The sequence below is a fragment of the Mauremys reevesii genome, linkage group 2 (genome assembly GCF_016161935.1).
Source record: "Mauremys reevesii isolate NIE-2019 linkage group 2, ASM1616193v1, whole genome shotgun sequence".
Taxonomy (NCBI): domain Eukaryota; kingdom Metazoa; phylum Chordata; order Testudines; family Geoemydidae; genus Mauremys; species Mauremys reevesii.
Genome location: NC_052624.1, coordinates 86,780,209 through 86,807,894, shown reverse-complemented (window position 1 = coordinate 86,807,894; position 27,686 = coordinate 86,780,209). Strand labels below are relative to the sequence as shown.

The window sequence follows — 27,686 nt, the reverse complement described above, 5'->3', positions numbered from 1 at the left end:
TGGGTATCTGAGTGTTAAAGGGAAGAACACTTCTGTTAGCTGCCTACAGCTGTTAGGGGACGTGATTCAGACCTGAGTCTGGGTTTGCGGCAGGCTAGCGAGTCTGGCTCAAACCAGGCAGGGCACTGAAGTCCTAAACTGATGGGGCAGGAAAGCAGGGGCAGTGGTAGTTTTGGCACATCAGGTGGCAGCTCCCAAGGGGGGTTCTGTGATCTAACCCGTCACATCCTTCATCTGCTATGAAGGCCTACAGAGCAAGAAAAAATAGATCCTATCAGAACAAGTAATTAAGCTCCAAATGAAAGGATATTCCTTTTCCTCATCACCACTGTTTTGCTAAGACACTGTGTAGGGGCAGAAAACCACGAAGCGCACGCCATGAAACATGAGGCCACACTGAAAACCACTTCCCATTGTCTGATCAAAGCAAGATAAGCTCTGTACCATGAGCTCAGTCAAATTTATGAAACATGTTACTTCCTACACTAAGCCACAAGCTTGCTGCTTTTCTCCGCCGGTTTACAAAATCTGACCAATGTAAAAGCCTTTTTTTTTAAAATCAATATCTGTAGTTAAAGGCTATAGACTTAACTAATAAAAGTTGTTGATCTTCAAAATATTGTTTGTTCCTTTTTGGGGACTCATACTGTATCTGTATTCTTAAAATATTGAACTACTTTCTATGCTATTTCCCTGTTGTTGGTGAAAAGCGTCATAACACACATTTATCTACTACTTCTGGATTCCTTCAACCCTGGTTCTATAACAGTTGGACGGGTTGTAGTGAAACTATTCAGGGCTACATTTTTAAGCACAGGTTCCTGCACCAGTTGAAACAAAGGGAATTTTACAGTTGATTTTAATGGGAGCAGAAGCATGTCCATAAGTTTCATTTACAGTTGGCACCCACAAAACTCTCATATGCAAACATGAATCAAATGATTGTAGGATTAAGCACCTATAGGAAATTACTCTTTTCACTGGTGCAAGTGAAATGCATACGAATTTGAGAGTTGATCCAACGCCCACTGAAGTCAATGGAAGTCTTACCTTTGTCTTCAGTGGAAACAGAATTAGGCTTTTTCTGGCCACATCCCAGCAGCTCAAATTGACATAGAAAAAAATTCTATAGATTTTTTTTTATTTTCTATGCAGATGGTTGGAAATTTTTTCCATTGGAAAATAAAATTTCATAGAAATCAAAACATTTTGCCAAAAAGTTTCAAATTCAATGAAGTTTTCAACAGAAAGGCTTCTGAGGTCCCAGGTGGAGTCTCTGATCCTTTCCAGAGATAAGAGACACCCAAATCAAAACCTGACCTTTACAATTTGAAAACAGACTTTTCAACAAAAATGCATTTTGCAAAAACTTTTGAAAGATTCTGTTTTCATTCAGTGAGGAACAAAAACAAAAATTCAAAACCTTGACATTCTTCACATTCCAGGACTATCATTCCCCAAACATCTCCGGTGTTCTACACGTTTCATTTCACAATTCTGTATTTCCAATGTAAATAATTTACAGTACTAAAGAGTGAGAACAACAGGTTTGTGTGGAAGGGAGGTAAATTTGGATCTGTAACAAGAGCAGCAGATCGGGTATAAGCCAACATGAAAATAGCTTTGTTTCATTCTCCACACAATTTGGTCTTGAGGGCAGATATATAATTAGAAATTTTCTAGCTGGTGAGCAATTCTAGTTCTAATGACACATGAAGTGTAACTTTATGTTACAGAATTATATGGGACACAAGCTGCCTTTGAAATTTTCTTATGAATAATAATTATTTATATAGCTTTTTTTTATCCAAGGATTCTTGCAGTCCTCTGTCTTTCCAAAACTGATTTCTAAACTATACATACGAGTCAATTCAATCACCACCAGTGGGTAATGCAGCTGCCATATGACAAGCCACAGCAACACTATTTTGTTTTATAAATAGTAATGTTACTATGTTTTCTATGGTACACAGATTGCCCTTAACATTTACACAGCCATGCAGGATTTCCTCTCTAGCTGCATCTCTTAACGAAGGCACCAGTCTATTCTGCTCTAAGGTTGCCACCGTCCTCCAAACTTTTGTTTGTTCGTTTTTCATGGGAAAGCCTATTTTTTTTCCAAACGCCTTTTCTGATACACAAGCAAAAGCAAATATTCTCCATGATTTTAGATCAGTTTCCATTACATTCTAAATAGAGCCTAATAAGTATCGTTACATTTGCTGAAAAAACACCTGAGTGCCAGCAGCTCTAAGCTAGCTCCCAAACAGTAGTCTGAGCGAGAAGGCACTCTTGATACTAAATCCAGCCTACATGGTCAGAAAGATTTGCTGTTTCAACACACGCCAATCATGGCTCACATACTGGGACAGGTGCATGAAAGCTCCAATGCCTGCTAGACAGCATTTTCATATGGATTCATGCACTCTTTTTTCAATGGGATTCCTAGACATGGCTTTAGGTTTGCCCCGAGGAGACAGGCATATTCCTAAGTTCCATATGACTCAGTGCATCAATCTACGACCAGATAGGCAGGTATCACACCAGAACCTGAAGCCAGTTCAAGTATGTCAAACAAGATGTGTGTTCCCATTCATCATCCTGCTACTCTGGCGACTGTAGTTTTATCTTAAAGGGCCAGAGTGCTCTTTTCCTCATATAGAGCCAGGGGGACATAGATTCATAGATTTTAAGGCCAGAAAGGGCCATTGTGATAAACTTGTTTGACCACCTGCATAATACAGGCTGGAGAATTTCACCCAGCACATAATTGGGACAGAGATGCACTTCAAGTTCTAAATGAGCAGGTACACAGAGGCTCAATGAAAGCACACCACTTACTGCCTAAACTTGATGGAAAATACATTCTCTGCTGAGAAAACAGATTTCATTGTGTTCCTTTGAAACCTCTCATACTGTGTATGATCTATGATGACTATTTTCAATACTAAATAATGTATTTTTTAAAATATATCAGGAAAAATGTTCTCTCTCTGTTGGAACTAGTCCACATATAAAAGTTATTGGAGTTTAGATTCAACATAACTATTACAGTGGGTGTGTAATCTGCTTTTTAAATTATTACATTTTTAGTGCTGGTTGGCTGGCATGCATGGCCAGTTTCCTATTGCTATCCAAAAGGCTGTAGCCATAAAAATAAATTCTACTGCAAAATATTTTATTCCTGTTCACCTTAGGGTTGCATGTTGTGCTACTAGGATTGCCGAGGTATTTATATTGTATGTATAGTATCAGCCCATACGTTTTTAAATGCAACCCTTTTCCAGATTTTGCAGTCTCCAGTCAGTCAGTCACAAGGTCTCACTAATACAGCAATTCTAAGACGGTGGTGTGGAGACTGTTCCCATCCAAGATGTTAAAAGGTCGTGGTTTTGTTTCTTTAGTTTAAGGAAAATAGATTTGAGATGGGGTCATGTATGTAGAGAGGAGATACTTAGACGAGCCCAGCAAATTGCAGTCCTGTACCAATCGAGAAGACGACAACGGCAGAGGTGGAGTCATATCAAACATGCAGAAGAAGGTATGCTTTTACAGAAGCTTTATAGAGCTGCGGTCAAAGGAAGTAGAGCACAAGGCCAACCACCAATGAGGCTGGAAATCGCAATTTTGAGGGAGTGCAGGAAGCCCCTTCCTGGAGTGCAGGCAGCCCCTTCCATGACTGATTGATCCAGACCAGAACTTATAAAGACCCTCTGAAGTGACACTAACTGCACAGGCTGTGTTAAATTACTCTTGGAGCTAGAAAGCTGCTTGGGGGGCTGAATCTGTCTATGATCCGTAGCCTCAGAAAGCATCTCCTTTCTATGTAGTACAACTGAATGTCTCTTCTCTGCCTCAACGTACAGGACTTTAACCAGGCCCTCAAGACACGTTTCTGAGGATGTTCTATAATAACCTTTTAGTTTATTTCAGGCATTAGTGAACCAGTACATATGAGTGCCACCAGGCCCTATAAAGAATATTGCCCATGCCCAGACATGAAATCAAACCCAAAACTTTTTGAAATGGTTGGAGTTTTTCCATAGTTTATCATTTTCAAGCACTCCCCTTGCACCTCCGAGTCCCATCCCCAGTGGAGGGCTTTGATATATGCAGTAGCATCGTTTCCAGGTGTACCTCACACCTGGTCCGCATGCAAAAGAGCAGTCAAAAGTAAAACATGCCAGAAACCCAGCATCATTTCCAGCCTAAGGCTACGTCTACACTTACCAGTATATCGGGACTTCTGCGATCAATGCAGCCATGTCGATTTAGCGGGTCTAGTGAAGACCCACTAAAAATATAGATTTTGTTGTTACATAACTGCACTCAAAAACAAAACAATGTAAAACTTTAATGACTACAAGTCCATTCAGTCCTACTTCTTATTCAGCCAATCGCTAAGACAAACAAGTTTGTTTACATTTGCAGGAGATAATGCTGCCCTCTTCTTATTTACAATGTCACCAGAAAGTGAGAACAGGCATTTGCATGGCACTGTTGTAGCCAGTATAGCATTGTATTTACGTGCCAGATATGCTAAACATTTGTATGTCCCTTCATGCTTTGGCCACCATTCCAGAGGACATGCTTCCATGCTGATGACGCTCGTTAAAAAAAATTATGCATTAATTAAATTTGTGACTGAACTCCTTGGGGGAGAATTGTATGTCCCCTGCTCTATTTTACCTGCATTCTGCCATATATTTCATGTTATAGCAGTCTCGGAAGATGATCCAGCACATGGTGTTGATTTTAGGAACACTTTCAGAGCAGATCTGATGAAACGCAAAGAAGGTACCAATGTGAGATTTCTAAAGATAGCTACAGCACTTGACCCAAGGTTTAATAATCTGAAGTGCCTTCCAAAATCTGAGAGGGATGAGGTATGAAGCATGCTTACAGAAGTCTTAAAAAAGCAACACTCCAATGTGGAAACTACAGAACCCAAACCATCAAAAAAGAAAAGCAAACTTCTGCTGGTGGCATCTGACTCAGATAATGAAAGTGAACATGCGTCGGTCCGCACTGCTTTGGATTGTTATTGAGCACAACCCATCATCAGCATGGACGCATCTGCCCTGGAATAGCGGTTGAAGCACAAAGGAACATATGAATCTTTAGTGCATCTGGCACATAAATATCTTGCAACGCTGGCTATACCAGTGCCATATGAATGCCTGTTCTAACTTTCAGGTGACTGTAAACAAGAAGCAGGCAGCATTATCTCCTGCAAATGTAAACAAACTTATTTGTCTGAACGATTGGCTGAACAAGAAGGACTGAGTGGACTTGCAGGCTCTAAAATTTTACATTGTTTTATTTTTGCATGCATTTATTTTTGTACATAATTCTTCATTTGTAAGTTCAACTTTCATGATAAAGAGATTGCGCTACAGTACTTGTATTAGGTGAACTGAAAAATACTATTTCTTTTGTTTTTTTACAGTGTAAATACTTGTAATCAAAAATAAATATAAAGTGAGCACTGTAAACTTTGCATTCTGTGTTGTAATCGAAATCAATATATTTGAAAATGTAGAAAACATCCACAAATATTGAAATAAATATTATTCTGTTATCGTGATTAATTTTTTTTAATTGCATGACAGCCCTAGCTTGGTGGTATTTGATTTTTTCAGTAAATGTCAGCAAACATCAATTGTACTGTACATGCATACAAACCAATGAAAATATATTTCCATTCAAAATTCAGATAAATCAAACTAAGCTTGCCTAAGGTAAATTACTTAGTATATTTTGACATGCAATGTTGACCGTTGAATTCTGCTAAGCCTAAATATTGAACAAGGGAAGATAATCTGTACCCAAAGAATCATAGTCAATAAAAAGCTACAAAGAAATTCAGAGCAGACCTGCTAGCTCTTGCCAACAAGCTATTATTTTTGTTTCTTGTTACCTAGTTCAATATACTTGTTAAGTGGATGCCATCCAGGGGTACATAGTGGATGCCATCCAGGGGTACATAGTGGATGACATTTACACTATGTAGTTCTCACTGGGTCAAATTCATTCCTTGTGTAACCCCAGAACAGAGTTGCAGTGTGGTACCTAATGTTATAATGGTGATCACTGCAATTAATTCTCCTGATGGTAACCTAATCTTTGAGAGTTAGATGTTCTGCTTAGAAAATTTGCATTATATGATGTGATACAAAACTATGTACTGTAAAGCATATAGCACTGTGTATACCTTATGACTCTGAAGTGCTGAGGTAACTGAAAAGCATATAAACCAGAAATATTTACAATGAGAAACGAATGGACTTCCACTTATATCAATTTTTACATTGATGGAACTGTACAAGCATCAGTGGAGTAATTTTTCCAGTGTACATGAGAACAGAATCATGTCCAATGTATTTGTCTAGTACAAAAATGCAATGATCCTGTAAATACTTCAGTTCATTCTGGTGTATAAGCATTGGAAATGACTGAAGGTTTGTAACAACTTCTGTTACATAGACAGGAAGAATTACAAAAAAAATGCTTATATACAATCTTTCAGCATATGGCATTGCATGTATGAGAAATTAGTTGTACTATACAGGACAGGCACCTTTCCCAGCCTATATAAAACCAGAATCCAGAGTAGCCTTTTTATTTTAAACAGGCAATAATAATATACATTCTAATTTCTTTAGACTGAAGAATGTTATAGGTGTTTTCTAAAAACAGAAACGGACAGTCCCGGAGATTAAAAACAACAGCAAATCAACAGAGTATGTTATCTATTGAAGACATCCTGTATATTTCAAATAGTAACTCAGAGATGGACTAAAATGAAGAACTGAAAGGTTTGATCAGCACTTGCTGTATCAATGTTGTGTTGTATTGTATTAGAATACCCTACACCCATTCTACAGTCATGATTTTTATTTTGTTTAGGTGAAATCAATAGTTTATTTTGAAAATAAAAAAAATCAGGCTTAAATCTAAACACTGAAGGAGCTAGCAACCCCCCAAACACTACTAACTATATTGCTTACTGCCATGACTTCAGAGGATTAACTCATAGCAAGTAAGTGTCTTCAGGATTTGTCCCCTAGTTTTCTGGATTATCTCTAGTCTGAAGAATAGGAAAAAATAAAACAGTTCTCCAGTTTTGCTCCAGTGTGCATTCTGTACACCTCTAACATTCTGTATAAGGTAACAAGAGCGGGTGTGGAGGATGGGGGGTGAAAAGCAAATTGCAAGCTTGGAATCCATAGCTTGAGATCCCAATCCAACTCCCAGTTAGTCAATGGAAAGACTCCTGTTTATTTCAATGGGAGCTGGAGCTGGTCACAGGCTCTCAAAGTTTGCTTTTAGGGTTTTGGTTCAGACCCATATCTAGTTACAACTATAAAACACTGTGAGTTGTGCAAAATGCATTTATATCTGCTGACTTTACTGGTTTTGACTTATTCTTTCCTGGCCTGAAAGCTACAGATTTCACAGACAGCATGTGCATCAAACAGCAAAACACCTGAATCATGGTTAAATATTTCAGATCAGCATTTCACTCCCTAAAAGCGTGCTAAACATGCTAGGAAAAGGGAAACAGAAGTGATACATAAGGTTCACCTTTAACCTGAAAAAAATCCAGAAATGAAATTAGCACATCCTGACCAAGCAATACAATATGCCTCTTTCTTGGATCATAAGCCAAATGAGACAAAACAAAAACCTCACATCAGTGCCACTTGGCAAGTTTTACCATGTGAGATGAAAAGTGAAGCTAAAATGAAAAACTATCTAAATATTGACAAAAATGATTGTGAAACTTACAAATGAAGACAAATAATTCTGCAGAGACTGCGGACTTATGAAATTAAAGGGGAGTAGGATAATATTTAATACCACAAAGGATTTTATGACATTTGCAATATTTTGAGATTTTTTTCATATATTTTTATTAAGGAAAATGGAGAAGCTTCATGCAGCTTTACTTTGTCATCACCTTCTTTGAGAGGCGGCATGATCTAGTGGAGATGGCATTGGACAGAAAACCAATGCTTTGACACTGACCTGCTGTGGGACTTAGAACAAGTCACTTCATATTTCTGTGCTTCTAATTCCCCTCCCCTCCTTTGTCTGTTCAGATTGTAAGCTCTCTCGAGCAGTGAGTGTCTTGTGCATGCACAATACTTAGCACAACAGGGGCTTGATCTCAGTCTCTCTAGGTACTATCATAATATAATTAATAATCAGTATGTCATGCAAGAAGTTGCATATACAAGGTGTGGATCTCTGCTTTGGGTTTTCTCTGTGCCCTTAATTAAAACCAAATACATACTAGTATGTACAAGAACATGAAAAAAGTTTAATTCACTCACCTAGACAGCAATAATCTACCCTGAAGTTTCAAATCAGCAGCACAATCATCTGATTGACAATTCCTCTCAAAAACAGTCTGTGAAAAACAGAGGAGAAAGCTGTTATAGTGGGGGACTTTGGTATAATCAGACTCCCCTTCCCAAAGCAATGTGTTTCAGTAAAATTAAGAACACTTGAAGGGCATAATACAAAGTACTGAGGAGCGAAGTTCAAGTGATTCAGAGGCAGTCAAATCTTCTCTTTATCTAGACCTCTTGGACTCTGTCAGACTGAACTGGAAAGCTCACCAGAAACAGACTCTCATGGCTTTTCTTCAGGGCATTCCTGTTTCTGGTCAAGCTATAATGACCTCCTACCCCATATTTTTGGCATTCCTGTTTCTGGTTCCAAATAGTATGAATGTTACTTAGCATTTCTGCATATTCCTCTGTACTGCCTAGTTCTACAAACGGAAGTGGAACAACTTAAATATAGCACCATGAGAAAGTCTGTGTTTGTAGTATTTCTGGCCAAACCTGAAAGAGAAAATATCACAAATCTTGCAACAAATAAAAACATAAAATAAATGAATTCTTGTGAGATCTTCAACCCCCAAGAAATTCAGATAAACATCTGGAAATCTGGGGCCTTCTCCAAAATAAGCCCCAAGCCCTTAAAGCGCTTGGTGTTAGGTTTCAGAAACAGCTGTGTCCTTCCTTCCTTCCACAGCAAGAGGGCAAGTGGGCAGCTATCATGGGAGTCTTGAGGAGATTGGGGAGAAACAAACAGGAGTAACTCCTCAAAACCCAACCTTTTCATTTGGTTCGGATCAGACAATGGTAAATTCATTCAGAACCAGATTCTGCTACCTTTACACACTTTGAGCCAACACATTGTTCCACACGTAGTCCCATGATGCTACTCAAGACGAGTAAAGGTAGCAGAATCCATCCTTCAGTGACTGGAAATTCAATCTGGATTTTTAAAAATCAGGCCATGCCTGTAGGTGCCTAAATGTGGCGCTTACAAGCTTAATTTTAGGCCTTAATTTTTTTTTAAATCTTGGCTGTAAGTTTTCAAATTGCCCTTAAGAGCAAAGCTATTAGGTTGAAATATCTACTGATCACAAGGTAAAGTAGTAGTTACTGAAACCACCCAGCAACCCTCTGCTTCACCGGACTGTTTGTGGGACTTTGTCAGTCTGATTCTTGCTCACATGCTCAGGGTCTAACTGACTGCCATATGTAAGGTTGGGAAGGAATTCCACCCCCCATGTCCGATTGGCAATGACCTGGGATTTTTTCCCAACTTCCTCTCTGCAGCATGGGATGCAGGTTATTTGACAGGACCATCTGGCTATGTCCCACCTGATCATTTCCCTGTCATTGAAGGAACTTTAGGCATCCGTGCACCTCAGTTCCTCCTATTTTCTGCCTGTGGCACATAATAGTTTAATTTCCTGAGGACTGTAATAGTTTGGTCTAATTTTGGTTGTTGGGTTTGTGTGTGAGTGCTCAGTGGTGTTGGTGGCCTGTGATATGCCGGAGGTCAGACTGATCTGGTCCCTTCTGGTCTTAAACTCTATGCCCCTATGATAAACTTGTCTATTAAATCAAATATCCCATAGAGCCAGGTGCAAAAGCCTGAATTCAATTCCCTCAAGAAAAGCAATTAACGTTCCTGAAAGCCTTCCAGGATTTAATTACATGCACTGGCTAAAATAAGAACAAATTATTTAGAGAATATGTCTAGGAAATATTCAAGCAAATTCAATCCAGGAGAGTGAACTCCACAGGGGCTATAAATGATCAGAAGAATCCTGCTATTAAACAAAACAGCCAAGTCAGAACAGTGAGGGCGGCGGGTGCGGAGAGGGGTGAAATCAGCTGGAGAGCTCGCCTGGGGCTCCAGGTGCTCCCATGAAGAAGTGTTACACAAAGAAAAGAGCTTCATATTTACAATGGGTTAGCATAGGAAAATGGGTAGCGGGGAAATGGCCAGCAATAATTATTTTATTAAACTAAAGCACATAAGAACTTCTCTAATTGGGGAAAGGTGGAGAGAAATGAATTTGCTCATTGAATTTACTGAGAGGAAAGTTCTGTACCTAAGGCTCAGTACTATTATACTATAATTTATCATATCATCTAAAGCCAAACACAATCATTTCTCCTTTCCACAAAAGCTGGCTTTAGATTTCAGCAGGGCCCTGACTTGTTTCCTTTGATGAAGCAATAATGTATTAGACATGGACATATCTACCTAACAGCAACAAGAAACAAACAAGAGGAAGAGGCATTCCCCCAAGGAAATCAGCTGTCTGGAAAAAGCTCCCTAACCAAAGTTGTTAACTAGCAACTGAAAGCTAGTAAGCATAAATTATCAAGCATAAATGTATCCGTCCTGTTCTTCTGGACCAGATATGGACTGGTCCCAGAGCTTACTTATGCACACCAGATGGGTTTATCATAAATAAGGTTAAGATGTTGACAGTTATTTTTAGTAAAAAAAAGTCACGGACAGGTCACGGACAATAAACAAAAATTCACGGAAGCCTGTGACCTGTCCCTGACCTTTACTAAAAATAACTGACACAAAATGGGGTTGACAGGGGGAGGACTGAAGCCCAAGTGGGGGGCAGAGGGGAGGTCAAGGCAATTAGAGCCTGAGCCCCACTGAGGAAGGTAGGGTCCAGCACCCACCAAGGAGCTCCAGGGTTCCGCCCATTAGCTGACATCTCCAGCCTGCCACCCCAGGGCTAGAAAATGTCACGGAGATCTCTGAAAGTCATGGGATCAGTGACTTCCATGAGCTCCACGACATAATCTTACCCTTAATCATAAGATCCTTTAATGATCTGCCAGGTATGGCTGAAGTTCATTTACATACGGTATTTTATGCACAGTGACACCTAGTGGTTGAGCATTTTGCTATAATTTTGCATTCCATTACATCCCGCCTTTAATTTCTATATTCCTACCATTTACAATGTTTACACTATCACACAGTCTTTGAAACTCCGTACATATCACTCTGCTAAGCAGTTCTGTATCATACTAGTTTTCCAATTACACAACCCGAACGTGTAACAACTTGGTCATTTAGCTGTCCATTAGGTGCAATGACTGGCTGTGGTTGGCTTGGAATACTCGAGTCATCATTTTACTGTTCTGCATCTGCCCTCTGTAGAGTTTGCTCTGCTGATTGTAGTTTCCAGGGAGCAGAGTGTAGATGTCAATGATTTCTGTTGAACTCTCCACTGTTGTTCTCAATCACATATGATCTGGGTATCACATTATTTTTCTTCATGACAGCAGGAGTTGTCAATCCTCTTTCTCTATCCAATTTGACATGAACCCAGTCACTGGTTCTAGACCTAGCAGGTCTCTAACTGAGTGATAACTGTTGTAAAAGTATTTGTAAGCTCTTTTAGTCTTTTTATCTGATTTGGTTACTTTGGAGACAGGTTCTTTTGAAAAGTTGGATGAGTCATTCTAAGCTGTCTTCCCATCAGGAGTTGTGCTGAACTATACCCATTAGCCGCTCTTGGTGTTGATCTGCTGCAGGAAGTTCTTGGCTGCCTGTACAGCACTCTCAGCCTCTCCATTGACTTGTGGATAATGTGGGCTGTTAGTAATATGATCAAAATCATATTTCATTTGGAATCATTTGAATTCTGCTGAAGTGAATTGTGGTCTATTGTCCAGCACTAGTTGTTCTGGAATACCAAAGTGAACAAAAGGGTATTTAAGTTTCTCGATAGCACTGTGACATGTTAGGTCTTTCAAGTACATTATTTCTACATACCTAGAAAAATAGTCCATGACAACAAGGTAATGATATCCCTGGAATCTGCATAAATCTGCAGCCAGTTTCTTCCAAGGTGCCTCAGGTAGAGGTCTTTGAACACGGTATGGTACAGCATTGTCTCAAGTTGATTTGTACTGCATCTCTTCTCAAAAGTCCAATATCATCAAATCCTCTGTCAAGTTCTTCTATCTTTCTCACTAGGCCCATCATGACTGTCATGATGAGGCTGAGAAGGTTGTTTGTCTCCGATCCTTTGATCGCATGCACTCTGAATGCAAAGGTTTTGTCCTTGTAAGAGGTTTCTGTGCTGAACTGGCCCATGCTGTTCTGAATACCTCCAGGGCTAGCCCCTGGGCATAGTTTGGAGGAATGTAGGGGAGGTCATTGCCCACCAAACAGAGCGGAGGGTGGGGGGAGGTCATGCAGGGTCATGTGCCACTTCCCCCTACCCCATTTCTGCAAGCAGTGAACTGCCCTGCAGGGCTTGCTCTGCTCGGCCTGCCAGGAAAGGGGGCTCTGTCCTTCCCACGTTGTGCCTCCCCTCCACCCCCAGCACATTTCAGAGAAATGTGACAGAGCAGCTTTTTCTCTGTGCTCCAGGCCACTGCCTCAGCAGCTGGACGCTGCCTCCTGTGTCCTAGTGCCTGCCTGTTTCCGGTACCCAGGTGGGGGGAGGTGCTGAGGGAAGAAAGATGGGGAGAAAAGACAGTGGGATAGGGCAGGAGGAAGAGAAGGGGGTGGGATGGGGTAGCGGACAGTGGGCAGAGGAGGGAGGATGGGGTAGTAGACAATGGGAAAAGGAATGGGGAAGAGAAGCAGAATGTGGCGTCCCCTTGGCAGCAGCAGCAGGGAGGCGCACACAACAACACCAGAGCAGCGACATCGCTGCAGCAGCCGGTGCTGGAGAGGCCGCCAGCAGCAGCTGTGTCTTCCTTCTTAAGCCAGCCCATCCCCCCACAGCACCGGTAGCCCAGGTACTCACTGCAGGTGGGGAGAGAGATTGCCAGTGAGCCAAGGCAGGGATACCAGAATGGGGGGGGGAGCAGCCAAGGGGCCATGTCCCTCCCACTTTTACCGATTGTAAGGGCAAGCGATGGGGGGAGGGGCAGAAAGGAGCGAGTAGGAGGGCAGGGTCTTGGGGGGGGAAGATGTGGTGCAGGGGTGGGGCCTCAGGGAGAAGGGGCAACATGAGATGGAGGCTCGGGAAGAAGGGAAGGCATGAGGGCAGGGGCTTGTGGGGGGCAGTGCAGCATAGGGGGCGGAGCCATGGTTCGGGTGCCTGCGGACCCCCCACTTTCAGGGCGCTTCTGCAGCTCCTGAGCCAACGAAACTGGCTTCAGCGCACACATGTGATCGTGTGCGTGCACGTGCACTCTGCCCCCCACAAATACAGCAGTCAAACTATACCTATGGGCTAGCCAGAGCTGTGTCAGGTGACTTCAGCTCTGGAAGAGGTTGAAGGTGATTGTCCCTTCTGAGATGACTGTGATGTCAGCCCCTGAGCCAATTTTAAAGTCAATAGTCTTGCCACGAATATTCAGTTTTTCTCTCCAGGCAGGTTCTATTGTCATCACAAGTGACAGATCCCAGAAACAATAGCTCTTGACTGCAATATGAGTCAACTCTCGACTGCTTTGGTGTGGCAAACAGCTGCAAAATGTCCATATTTCATGCATTACACACCGTATACCTCCAGCTGGACATGCATCATCTCTTGGGATATGATTTTTTCCACATCTTATATATGTAGGCTGGACTTTGCCTCTCTTAGTCTAGGAGTTCTCTCCCTGCCTCCAGGATTATGTGCTAATGACTTTTAATACTCAAGTGTCTGTTCACAGTTTCTAAGCTAGTTTCAGGTTTGCTCCTGCCTTTTGTTCTATTTGACTAATTCTGACTGCTTTGCTATTGGTATAGGTATGGCTAAGGTTAAATTTCTCTTCAGCTGTAGTTGTTGTGAAAGGTTATCATCTGTTAACCCAATAACCAGCCTGCCTCTGATATATTCATGTTTTGCATTCCTAAAATCAGTTTTCCACCAATGTATGCAGAGCTCTTGTAAAACATTCAACATTTTCCCCTGGTTCTTGAATTTTCTGGGAAAAAATACATTCTTTTTCATAAACCACAGTTCTCTGAAGTATAAAGTTTACATCAAACATAATCAGAACCCTTTCATGGTTATCTTTATGGCTTGTCTTCAGTAAAGCCAAATGATTTAAAGATATGCTCTCCCTGTAACACAAAATTAAGACAATACCTATATCTCCCCAATTTCTTTGTGGAGTTTGATTGCAGTGTGAAATCTGGGACAATATTGTTTCTAGTCTGTCCATTCTGAAGGTTTGTCAAAGCTGAAATTTTCTGAGGCATTGAAGAGTGGCATGTTGAAGATATCCTGTGACCTTTGTTGCTTTCTTCCTTCTGTTTCTGTTCTGAGTTACCCGAGTCAGAGGTGCAGGAGTTATATCCAGACTGCAGAGCTCCTTGCTTATACTGTGATATCCCCAGCAAAAGACATTCTGCCTAAGCAGGCCTGCTGTGTCTCTCTCCTCAGAGAGGGTACAGCGTGCAATTGCCACAATTAAGTTCCCACACATCTTTCTAAACAAGCACATTTAATTCTTAAGGTAAAATCATAACAGAGAAAACATATTTAAAACAGTAAAAGAATCTACACACGTTAATAAGGTTACCAGAGATCACCCCCTTACTCAAAACAAGGGCTCTGGCCAATGAACTATCCTTCAAACTCCACCCCCAGACTTACAGGGCCACACGTAGGCCAAATTCCTTCCAACACTTCCCAAAGGATTGCCCCCCCGCCGCTAAATCACCTCATAAATCCTCATAGTAAAAATCTTCAGCTACCCAGATAAAGTTCAGCTGAGTCTTCCCACGATGCCCTGGAAAAATTGTGCAGCTCTAGGTGATTTAAATCCTGTACCCTAATATGATGAGATCATGTTTTTGCCTCTCTGCATACACACATAGTATTGCTGAGCATGAAGGCTACTGTGCTTGGTCTAGTCCAGTGGTTCCCAACTTGTGGCCCAATCAGCACAATGCTGTGGCCCATAGGACATCCTCAGGGCCAGACAGGTAGTATTGGATGTGGCCCACAATGGTAAATAGGTTGAGAACTCCGGGTCTAGCCCATGACTGTTCAACCTGGGGGTAATGAACAGGCGTCATGGGATCTCAAGCATGCTGCCCTTTTCATATTGATAAATGGGAAAACCACTGGCCTCGCCCATCATTACATGAGAATAAGATTACCAAAATATGCATGTCATGCGCTGCAGTCAGTGGCCTCCACTAATTATTAAGTGCGTTAACTAATGGCAGATATTTCAAAGTTACAATACAGCTGGACACCTGCTGTTCAAATTCAGCTCTGAACTGGAATCTTTCCCTTTTTTTCCATTCAGAAAAGAACAGGCCAATTCAATCTCAGCCTGAGCCAGTACATACTCAGGGTGGAGTCCTTTTTAGTTTTCCTGGCATGGACAGTGCCCAGTCACTGCCAGTTTAAGGTGGATACTGACCACTGAAACCATGTCTATAGAACAGTGGAAGGTCAGATGATTAGAGGTGGGTGGGACTGATTGCTTTAGGAATCCCACCCAACCAAGGGGAAAACATTTTTAATTGAGCAAGGGGAGAGACTCCTGGAGCAAAAGGAACCTTTGATTGAGATATCTGCAACAGTAAGAGTGGAACAGAGTTCCGCAGCCTGTATAGTGAGGAAGGATGCTGAGAGTATTAGCCTGGAACTCAGATGACCAGGCTCAAGTCCCTATTCTGCCACAGACTTCCTGGAGACTTTGGACCAGTCACTGAGTCTCTCTGTGTCTCAGTTTCCCATCTGCAAAATGGAGACAAGAGTACTTCTCGCTTACCTTGATGGGGAGTTGAAAGGATAAATACATTAGTATCTGAGTGCCTTGCTATCTTAATTTATAGTACTGCAGGCCACATAAGTATCCAACATAGATCCTTCTAGTCTCAGGCATGACCCACTCTTTAAGCATTAAACAGTTGGACTCCCAAAAGTTGAAGAACCCAAGTTCACAAGTTCCTTTGAAAAAGTAGGTCCTTTCATTAGATTAGTTTGATATTACCCTTACTATTGTCCTACTTGGTCTTCAAAGATCATCTGTAATTGGGATATGATACAATTTTTTGCTATTCCTAGAGGCTATTCAGCAGGATTTTATCACTGAAACATAGCAGATCTGAAACTCAGCCCCATTTATCAGCTGAGATCACCTTAACTTCAAATCTCTGTCTTCCTCAATTAAGAGATCCAACATCTGGAAGGCACATGAGAAGGGACTGTTAAACTAGCTCTTCCTTCCCCATCCAATTTGCAGCAGAAAACAAGTCAGGAAAATTCTCAAAATGTTTTTTTTCTTTCTGTGCTTCATAATCTCTATATCTAGCTATTTTAATACTGATCTGACACTACATCCCAGCCCCCTCCCACCCGGGTTAGACCTGACCTTCTCATGTTAAATACAGGTTTTAAAAAAGTGTAACTTAAATAAAGGATTCTGTTTTCAGCCATACTGTATATGTAAGAGCTCTCCACTATGCAACTAATTCCCACCTTATATCTGCAAGAGTACAATATGCATATATTGGCCATGCAAAGCCCCTTTACAAAAATATTCCTAAATAACATTGGATTTAATTCAATTTGTTTAAATTAACCTTTGAAAGTAAAATGCACCTATCTGAATACTGCATATCCATAAATACAAGCGCTAAGGGTGAAATGGAAGATCAAGTCAAAACACACATTTATGTGTAGTAAAGAAAGTATCTTTGAATATTTTAGTTTCAGTTAACTTTTAGTTGAATGCTTTTCAACTCAGGGGCCTGCAGATCTGAGCACCATGGACACTTCAAAAACATATCACCATTATTATTAGTCAGAAGGGAACATTATGACATTATGCATGACAATGCATCAATGAATATATAGTTTGTGATAAACTTGCAACAACAGGTTAAAGCCAGATCTAACAATCCATTGTTAAATGCCTAGAATGCTGAGAGGCTTCCTGATAAAACAAATGCTTTACATTCATGCTACATACCAGATCATTCAGAGTATAACTATATGAAGATGTATTTAAAGGATCTTAGCTGTCTAAAGAAAGGTTATTTGAAAACTAAGGGGTTTCTCTTGTTCCCAGTAAGGCTAATGTAAAAAGTCCCATGGCACCGAATGGGAGAAGGATTGGGCCCTACCAATACATGGCTACACGTGACTTTTTCTGAAGGAAGTCCCACCATTGTCAAACCAATGCAGCCCGGGTAGGGATAGTTGCAGGGAGCAAATAGTGGCTGCCAGTGTTCTATGCACCACAGAGACGATATGGTGCTGCTCCTCCAGCAGGTACAGCACAGAACACACAGTCCAAGGGGAGAGGGGCTACAGCAGCTTGAAGTGATCTTTGCACCCTCCCAATCCCCAGCTGATTTGAGGGCTGAAGATCCCCTGGCATAATTTAGCCAGCTCTGAAGTTGTGTCTAAATTACAGCCTCCCTGGAATCTCCTGACAGGGCTGCCACATGCAGCCTCACTCCAGACACGCCCCTAAACTCTTAAGGGGTTTTCAGAGAGTAGCCTTACAGCTGTCTTCTGTGCTGCCTGTAACAGGGTGGAAATCCTCCCCTGGCAGGAACCAGGGCTTTTAGAGCCCCTTTTCACCATTCCATCTCTTTTACGCAGCATGAAGGGGCTGGAACAGGCCGGGGGGGTTGGGGAGAGGATCTCACCCCCATGTTACCTAAAGTCACTCAGAACAAGTTTACACAACATGGTAGAGCTGCCCTGATACTAGAAACACTAGAAAATTTAAAAAAATAAAAAAAAGACCGTAGCGTGGACAAATGTCTCTCCAGCATAGGGTGACCAGATAGCAAGGGTGAAAAATCGGGCTGGGCGGGAGAGGGGAGGGATAATTGGCACCTATACAAGACAAAGCCCCAAATATTGGGACTGTCCCTATAGCATCGGGACATCTGGTCACCCTACTCCAGCAGCATACACTTACCCAGCACAACATAAAATCTGAATGATTTGGGCAATAAGACAAGCTTTGACAACAGTAACACTTCTAGATCAGCGATCACTTCCTATGTTTAATTCTGTTGCCAATTCAGAATAGATAACATCTCTCTCCTTTACTTGGAACAGAGTCATGGCGAAGGGGGGGAGGGGAGAACCATCAAGGCCTGACCTGATTTCGCTGAGCTATCTTCTCTCCCTTCTTCCAGCGGAGAATGGGCTTAAGAGCAGGTAGTTCCTTCTCCTCCTTTCCCATCACATGTTCCCCCAGACTGTATGCCGCTTCAAACACAATTGGGGATATCACATCTTTGACTCGTCTCTGTAAAAGTAAATGAACAAGAGAAATTATTTGCCTGTGACCATCTCAATAACGCAAATGTGCACAAGTAAGTAGCAAGAAAGAGAACAGCACATTCAGAACTTATATTAAGATGATGCTGGGAAAGTAGCTGGCATCTACAGGCAACCCATTCTTTTCATTGCCAAAAATTAATTGATACATTCTACCAGAATTAGGTGGAGGATCAAAACAGTTATAAAGCTATGTAGTAGGGCTTCATGGGCTAAATCCTTGTTCTACTGAAATCAGCAGAGAGTTTACTACTAACTTCAATGGAATCAAAATTTGCACTTAAGAAAATAAATCAATCAGGCCATTTGGGTGGAATCTAAGGACCTGATATTAACAATGAAACATATGGAACCAAACCATAAATTTTGTGATATTCAGGGGCTTTCAGATCCAAGGCTTTTGGTCTGGGTCATCTCTATTTGAAACCTGTCAGATGCAGAGGCAGCACATCTGTAATATTGACCCATCAGACTCCCATCAGAAAGAGAAAACTTTGTTTTGGCCATGTTGGGAAATAAGTGGACAGACAGGGCTACAAATGTGAAGACTTTGCAAGTGCAGTGCTGAAAATTTCATCTTTCACACACTGCCCTGAAATCGACCTTAGCCTGGCAGAAAAACTACCTCTGAAAAGAGAGGGGGGTGATTCAACTTCCTTAACCACCAAGTTCTTGGCTTTACTACAAAAAAGACTTGCCAGTTGTACTAAACTGTGCCACACTACTTATGCTTGGAGGGACAGCTCCTTAATAGGGATTGCTTTCCCTTCAGCATGAAACCAAGGCTACCAAATTCACACCACCTTGACACAGGTCATATGGAGCCTGAATTCTGTTTTCTGTGAAAAGGTAGGACTAAACACTCTTTACTGTACTATTTAACATAGGTTTCTGAAACCAGACTTCTGAATATGTGTATGTAAAGAAATGGCAAACATCCCAGATTTTCATAAACATTCAGGATAAATATTTGTCTGTCTAATTAAAATATTAGTTATGAATTTGACGCATATGAAATTGAGGAAATAAATACACTCCCTTGAGCACATGCAAGCAAAGCTTAGAGACAGGCCAAGTTTCCAGTCCTGACCAGCAAGTGGTAAGAGGTCTTTTCTGAATAGGGGCTGCCAATAATGACAAATTATGTAGCTATGTGATGCGATTAGCTCTCCAGAGGTGAAGTGCCAGTGCACTAACCCAGCATTCCACGTAGCCTATTCAACATCGGTTTCAAGGCAAGCATTAGGGCTTTGCAAATCCTTTGACTGGAACCCAGAAACCTCCTAAAAATCAGTCGGAGTTTAGATTCTAGCCAAGCTAACAAAATATCCGCTCATATCCACAACCATTAGGGACCTGGATGGATGGGCATTCATACAGCATATTCTACTGTATATCCAAACCTCCAATAAGGTCTGCAACGGTTGGTTCACTACCAACCCCTACAAGTATCCCCTGCAGAATCAGGTTACAGTACCCTAAGCTGAGACTGTAAGCTCTTTGAGGCAGGGACCATTCCTTTACTTTCTCTGTAGATCACCATGAATCCCTATGGTGCTAGACTGTATACAAAACGTTAAATAATAAGAGTGCCCAAACCTGTATAGCTAATGGAGTTCTAATAAACACCACATATATAATATTGCTTAAAACAATATTGCATGAACATACAGGCACACTGTATACACATCTAAGAAAGTAAAAGGAGACTATACGGAATAAATCCATATTATAACAGCAAAACACAAATTCCCAGCCAAATCACCAATCTTACTAAAATGTACCCAACCACCTGTGTAAACACATACCAATTAACAGCACAGGTAATGGGATAAAACCTATATTTCTTCCAGCCCTACTAAGGCAATATGGAAAATTCAAGTTCTTAATGACTTCAAAACATTAACATGGACCTTGAGGGTCCAATCCAATGCCCTTTGAAGTCACTGGAAATATTTCCATTGACTTCAGTGGATGTTGAAGTGTGCCCTTACTGTTCATTGAGGTCTCTCTCTGCTTTCTTTCAGTGATGAAATTGTGACTTCCAGCAGCCAGATTAATTATGTGTGTGGATATAATTATGTGTGGATATTCCCTCAGCATAGCCCCAGGGAAATATATTTCACATACCCACTTGTCTTTAATTAAAGCTGATATAGTGAATCCTGCCCAGCTATTAATTACACCACATGTTCTCTTCTTTCTACTCATATGCTTACAGAGACACTAAAAAGATCTCCTAGAGGATACTTACATTCAAAACACAGCAAGAAAGCAATTCTCTCTTCAGATACCACATGTATTTTTTCTGGGACATAACTACATAATGATGCTTTGAAAAATGTGCCCAAGTACATTAGAAAGATTACTGTTCTCGGATATAATCTCACTTTGCTCCTCCACTTTGGTCCAGCTGAACATTTCATTCCTGGCACTTGAATCATACACTCATGGCACATGCCTCAGGTTCCCATTAAACCACAAGTGATTCTGATTTCTAAAAGGAAACTTGGAAATGTTGATGACAGCCAGGTTCAAGGAAAATGCTCCAAAGCCCTTAAGTCAAATCAGCTTCATTTTTCTTACTCTTTTAATCACTTGTACAGCTCTAATTTCAATTATTTGTTAACGAAAATCAGGGCCACAAGCAGCTCTGTGGCTTTACCATTTTTCAACCCTGACACATCTATGCTGAGAAAGTATCAAAAGGCACAGCCATTTTTGCATCTTGAAAAGAACTGCTGACAAATCACAGCCTATAAAAAAAATCCAAAAGAAGTTTCAGTGGACATCAAAACCACAGTGATAAACAGGAGGTCAGCTGTGTAACTGGGATTCAGAGAAGGAGAAGAAGAAGAAATAACTAGGACTTCTGATTTTTTGGTGTTTATTAATTTAATTTTTCAGGGTTTATTTTCGAGTTGTATGTAGATGTCCAAAAAATGAGGGGGATTCAGGGCTCCAACTTTGTTTATACTGTAATGAGCAATGTATATTAGAGCACGTATTACAATATATACTGCAATGAGTAATCTCTTTGTAATATTCCTTAGTGCGCTTTAACATAGTACTGTTTCAAACAGCACTGCATTAAAGCACGCTAGGGAATTTTCTGTGCACACAAGTAGAGTGTATATGAACCAATTGATATGCAACATGTCAGTGTGTTTTAGAAATCACAACCCCTTAGTCCACATTACTGCTCACTATAGACAAACAACCATTTTTGTTGTTTATTGGATAAACACCAATTTCACTGTTTTAAAATCAATGAGGTTTTATCAGTGTTTATCAGTTAAAAACTTAATCACAATCACAAGCCCTATAGTGAACGTAGTGCATACATGCGCACACAAATGGTATGAACAAAACCACTTGGAATCCTGGGTAAATATGGATATGGCTAGCCCATGCTGAAGCCAACACTGCCATGGTTTTACTGCTACTGGTATCCAAGATAGCTAGATTAACGCTAGCTCAGGTATGTCTATATGACCTTCCATAATACACCATGATTGCAGTATAGACATATCCACAGTTAGATTGTAAACTTTTGGGGCCAAGGACCATCTCTTCATTATATGTTTGTACAGTGCCAAGCACAACGGGGCCCTGGCACTACTAATAGCTCTACATTACTCTGCTTACTGATACAGCATTGAATATTTAAAGCTCAACACAAAAATTATCTAGTAAACCCTAAAAACAAAGCTAGGTCAGTATCATTAGTTATATTTGTGGATGGGGCACGAGAGAGGTGAAGTATCAGAGGGGTAGCCATGTTAGTCTGGATCTGTAAAAGCAGCAAAGAAAATTGTGGCACCTATGTAGACTAACAGACGTTTTGCAGCATGAGCTTTCATGGGTGAATACCCACTTCATCGGATGCAAGTAGTGGAAATTACCAGGGGCAGGTATATATATGCAAGCAAGAAGCAAGCTAGAGATAACGAGGTTAGTTCAATCAGGGAGGATGAGGCCCTGTTCTAGCAGTTGAGGTATGAAAACCAAGGGAGGAGAAACTGGTTCTGTAGTTGACAAGCCATTCACAGTCTTTGTTTAATCCTGAGCTGATGGTGTCAAATTTGCAGATGAACTGAAGCTGATTTGCCCAAGATCACAGCAAATTCAGATTAAAAAAATCCCAATTCCCAGTTTTTGCTCTTTCCTGCAAGCCAGGCTGCTTCCTCTGTGGACATCCCCATATTTGGTTAAAGAGGAGGTTCAGTCAGACTGGGTGTGGACAAGCATTGTTCTACAGCATATTGTATGGTGCACATGGATTTAGTCCTAGTACGCATTAGCTCACTGATGAGAACTTTGGACTTCAAAGAGGCATGGCCTGGTTTTCAGAGCATTTAGGAATGTAGCAAGTACGTAGTTTCAAAATAACATCATGTTCCTGAAAGCTCATACTAACGAAAAGCAGACTGCTCTTTCCTCTCCCAAAACAGCTACCTTAGGGAAATATAAAAATGGTGAGATAAGATCTAAAATCTGGCACAACAATATAGTTCTACATTTTTTTTTGGTTTAGCAGGAGAAAGCAAGTGAATTACACACATACACACACACACACACACACACACACACACACACACGTTTTCATAGCTGAAACTTTCATTGGCTTCAATATATCATTTATAGGGGGAAAGTCACTAAAGCTGGAACGCAAGCGCAGCTCGATGATCACACTGTGACTGTGAACACATAACTTTTGATTTCAACACATTCCCCAGTAGCTGTAATTTCATTAATATATTTTTAAAAACTCCCTCTCTAGGGCAGCAGGTGGTGGCTAGAAGGGATTACTCTTTCTGAGCCTTTCACATGCACAGCCTGACACCCCAGGCAGCATAAATAAAGGAACACACTCCACTTTCTGCAGAAACACTGCCTTCTATTGCATCTGCTTCCTTCTCAAAACTAAAGTCACTGCCACAAAAAGCACACATATATCAACATCCCCAACAAATCCACATGGAATGGGCCACAGTTTTATTTAAAGAACAGGATTTACACTCTCACAATCAGATAATTCATGGTAAGAGCAGTTGCCAAGGCATATAATTCCAATTTCTTTTAGCTCACTGCCACAGTACAATTAGGGGATTGTATACGAGACTAATCAATCGTCATAGCTAATCCACACTCTGCTATACCCGCTCCTCCCTAACGTGAAAGTCTTCAGCAGGAATGCAGGAGAACACCAAATTCCATTTTTAATTACAACCCGTGGGCTGGGGTGTAAATTTACAGTTATATACCCCCCCTGAATCTACAAGGGGACTTGTAGATTCAGGGGGGGTATATAACTTCACAATGATCAAGGATAGAATATGACTCTTAGGCCTGGTCTACACTAGGACTTTAATTCGAATTTATCAGCGTTAATTCGAACTAACCGCTCAACCGTCCACACCAGGAAGCCATTTAATTCGAACTAGAGGGCTCTTTAGTTCGCCACCCCGGCAGGTGGAGTAACGCTAAATTCGCACTTGCTAGCTCGAATTAGGCTTGGTGTGGATGCTAATCGAACTTAGCAGCTCCGGGAGCTATCCCACAGTGCACCACTCTGTTGACGCTCTGGACAGCAGTCCGAGCTTGGATTCTCTGGCCAGCCACACAGGAAATGACCCGCGAAAATTTGAATTCATTTTCCTGTCTGGGCGGTTTGAATCTGACGTTCTGGTTGCACATCGGGCGAGCAGCACCTGCAACGATGCAGAGCTCTCCAGCAGAGGAGTCGGGCAATCCCAGACTAGAAAGAGGTCCCCAGCATGGACTGACCGGGAAGTCCAGGATCTGATCGCTGTGTGGGGCGAGGAGTCTGTGCTCTCGGGCTGCGCTCCAACAAGCGGAACCGAGACCTTCGAGAAGGTCTCTAAAGCCATGAAAGACAAAGGATACAGCCGGGATGCGATGCAGTGCCGCGTGAAAGTGAAGGACCTAAGACAAGGGTATCAAAAAGTCAGAGCGGCAAGCGGACGCCCAGCCCCAGACATGCCGCTTCTACGAGGCACTGCATGCCATTCTAGGTGGGTCTGCCACCAGTGCCCCACCAGTGACGGTGGACTCCGAGGACGGAATAGTGTACGGGACAGTTCCCCTCCCTGTTCGCCGATGGGGAAGATGAGGAAGGGTCTTTAGAGGACGGCGCAGGCGACATCGAACCCACTCCCGCTTTCCCTGACAGCCAGGATCTCTTCATCACCCTCACAGAGATCCTACCAACCGTCCCGCCCGTTAACCAGGACTCGGAATCAGGGAAGGATCAGGCGGTAAGTGCTACAAACAGGAAACATTTATTTTTTAAGAAACAGGGATTTATATAAAAATAGAAATACTATATAAACATTTTTAAATATGAAACTAAACAAACAGCAGGTCTACACAAACAGCAATGGAGCAATAGTCCTCTGGGGATATTTCAAAAAGCTCTCAGAGAGCAGCTGGAAAAGCCTCAGCAAGAGGTTTCTTGGGAGAGGTGCTTTATTGGGTGCTCCTGAAGCACACTCTTCCGCGCCATGCCATCCTCAGGTAGAGGGGACCATCGCCTCTGAGCATGGCAGCGTAGGGTCCTGGTCTGTGCAGGGCTTCTATTAACATCCGCTCTCTGTGTGCGCCTGACACGCCTCAGGGTGATGTCGTTGTGGAAGTGCTGCATCTAATTAGTGGAATTAGTGTACTGTTACTATTGTGCATGGTAGACTTTTACTTTGCATAAGAATGACCTCGCTAACAGAGTTTTACTTTGCATAAGAATGACCTCGCTTAACAGAGTTTTACTTTGCATAAGAATGACCCTCGCTTAACAGCCACTTGTGGCAGGCCTCAGAGGAAAAGCATACAGGGTCTTTCCTTCACTGGCGGGAGATGCTGCATAACGCTCATCTTTTCTGCTTTGCACATTGCCTCCAGCAGGAGAGCACAGCTAAGCACTAACTGATAAGCACTCTGTACTGTAAGGCTTACCAGGACTTTGTGCAAGAGGGATGCAGCTCTCTTTCCTCGCATGCGCTCTCCAGTGCAATGGCGCCGCCAATGAGAGCGTATTCAAATCTCGGACTAGTTCTGAGATCTCCTGAGACTTGGTTCCCTCTTTGGTCTTGTTCACTGAAACTGACTAGACTGTGTTTACTGTTGGCAAACATGTATGTGTTCAAGGAAATCACCTACTTTTTCACATCACACAGCTTGGCTCCTTCCCGGACTGCCCGCCATCCCCTGCAGAGGCTGGCTCGGATTAGACGCAGAAAGAAAAAGACAAGGGACGACATGTTCCAGGAACTGATGGCCAGCTCCAGAGCGGAGGCGGCAGAGCAGAGACAGTCGAGGAGAGCCTGTGTCAGCAGCATCGCACACACCTGGAACGGGAGGATAGGTGGCGGCAGGAAGACCAGCAGGCGACTCAAACGCTGCTTGGTCTAATGAGGAGCAAACGGACACGCTCCGGCGCCTTGTAGATGTTCTGCAAGACCGCAGTCAGGAGGAGAGAGCCCCCTGCAGTGCATCTGCAACCGCCTCCAACGCCAAGAAGTCCTGTCCCCTCACCCAAAGTGACAAGACGGAGGCGGTAGGGGCCGTGAGAACTGTCCTCCACCGCAGCACACCGATAATGTTAGAGACAACTGTCGCGCTGTAAATTTGTACAAGCTCTTTCTTTACAGCATCAACCAGTCCCAACTCCAAGTTCAAACCCCACTGTGTATTACATTATTAAAAGCGGTTTGGTGTTACTGACTGTTTCACACGTTTCTGGTGTCAGAAGACTTTCTGTTGTTCTGTGGGGTAATTGTAATGTCACTGCATAGCCCACAGTGCCATGCTACAGACTTGGCTGCAGGGTCAACTGCAGGGCACACACAGACTGCAGTCACTAGGCACCAGGGACAGTCTGTGTGGTGTATGCTGCCCCGGTCTTTCCTTGAGGTGTATGCTTGTGCAGGGTCCTGGTGCCTGACATCCCCGAATGTAAAGGCAGGCTTCCTTCACATGCATTTGGACCGTAGTCACGATCCTCCCGGTGCCCCGAGCCCCAAAAATAGACCTCATCCAGGGGCAGATACTCACCCTTCCCCACACCCCTCACCCTTCCAACGCCCAAACCCACAGCCGTCATGGTAACCCCTATCCAAGGACGGCACCCTCGCCCTTCCTGCAAACCCACCCATCAGTGCACACCTTAACCAGCACAGAATGCTTCCATGTTTCAACGAATAAACAGAAATGCAAAGTCAACGAAAGATTTATTATTAATTACTACAACATGTCCTTAGTTTTATAACGTCCTTGGGAAGTGGGTAATACTTGGTTTATGATCAGGCTCTCTTAAAATCAAGTGGTCACTCACTGGTTACCCTGCTCTTCGAGGAAACTCGCTTTCATAGCCTCCCTGATGCATATCGCTTCCGCTGGGATATTCTCTCAGCACGGGTGTCTGGCTGATCGTAAACAGCAGCCAGGCGATTTGCCTCAACCTCCCAAGCGGCCAAAAGGTCTCGCCCTTGCTCTCACAGAGATTGTGGAGCACACAGCAAGCAGCAATAACTACGGGGATATTCTTTCGCTGATGTCCAAGCGAGTCAGTAAGGTCCGCCATCTCCCTTGAGACGTCCGAGCACACTCCACCACCATTCTGCACTTGCTCAGCCGGTAGTTGAAGAGTTCCTTTTCAGTGTCCAAGGCGCCTGTATAGGGCTTCATGAGCCAGGGCATTAGCGGGTAGGCCGAGTCCCCGAGGATCACTGTAGGCATCTGCACATCCCCAACCGTTATTTTGTGGTCCGGGAAGAAAGTGCCTGCCTGGAGGCGTCTAAACAGACCAGAGTTCCTGAACACACGCGTCATGAACCTTGCCCGCCCACCCGACGTTGATGTTGGTAAAGCCCCCTATGGTCCACCACAGCTTGCAGCACCATTGAAAAGTAGCCCTTTCGGTTAATGTACTCGCTGGCCTGGTGGGCTGGTGCCAGGATAGGGATGTGAGTCCCATCTATAGCCCCACCGCAGTTTGGGAATCCCATCGCGCGGCCATCTATGATGGCCTGGACATTTCCGACAGTCACTACCTTTGAGAGCAGTTGCTCAACGATTGCGTGGGCTACTTGAATGACAGCAA

The 27,686-nt window shown here is 42.5% G+C and overlaps 1 protein-coding gene across 3 annotated transcripts in view; it reads right to left on the bottom strand.

Annotated features, from left to right (window-relative positions):
• Positions 1-27,686, bottom strand: part of ITGA9 (integrin subunit alpha 9) — a 298,314-nt gene that overhangs the window by 122,321 nt on the left and 148,307 nt on the right. For all 3 annotated transcript variants that reach the window (XM_039526656.1, XM_039526655.1, XM_039526654.1), the window contains exons 16-17: positions 18,384-18,533; positions 8,340-8,416 (exon numbers count right to left, since the gene is read on the bottom strand). In XM_039526656.1, the coding sequence (XP_039382590.1) occupies positions 8,340-8,416; positions 18,384-18,533 (227 nt within the window). The remainder of the gene's footprint in view (positions 1-8,339; positions 8,417-18,383; positions 18,534-27,686) is intronic.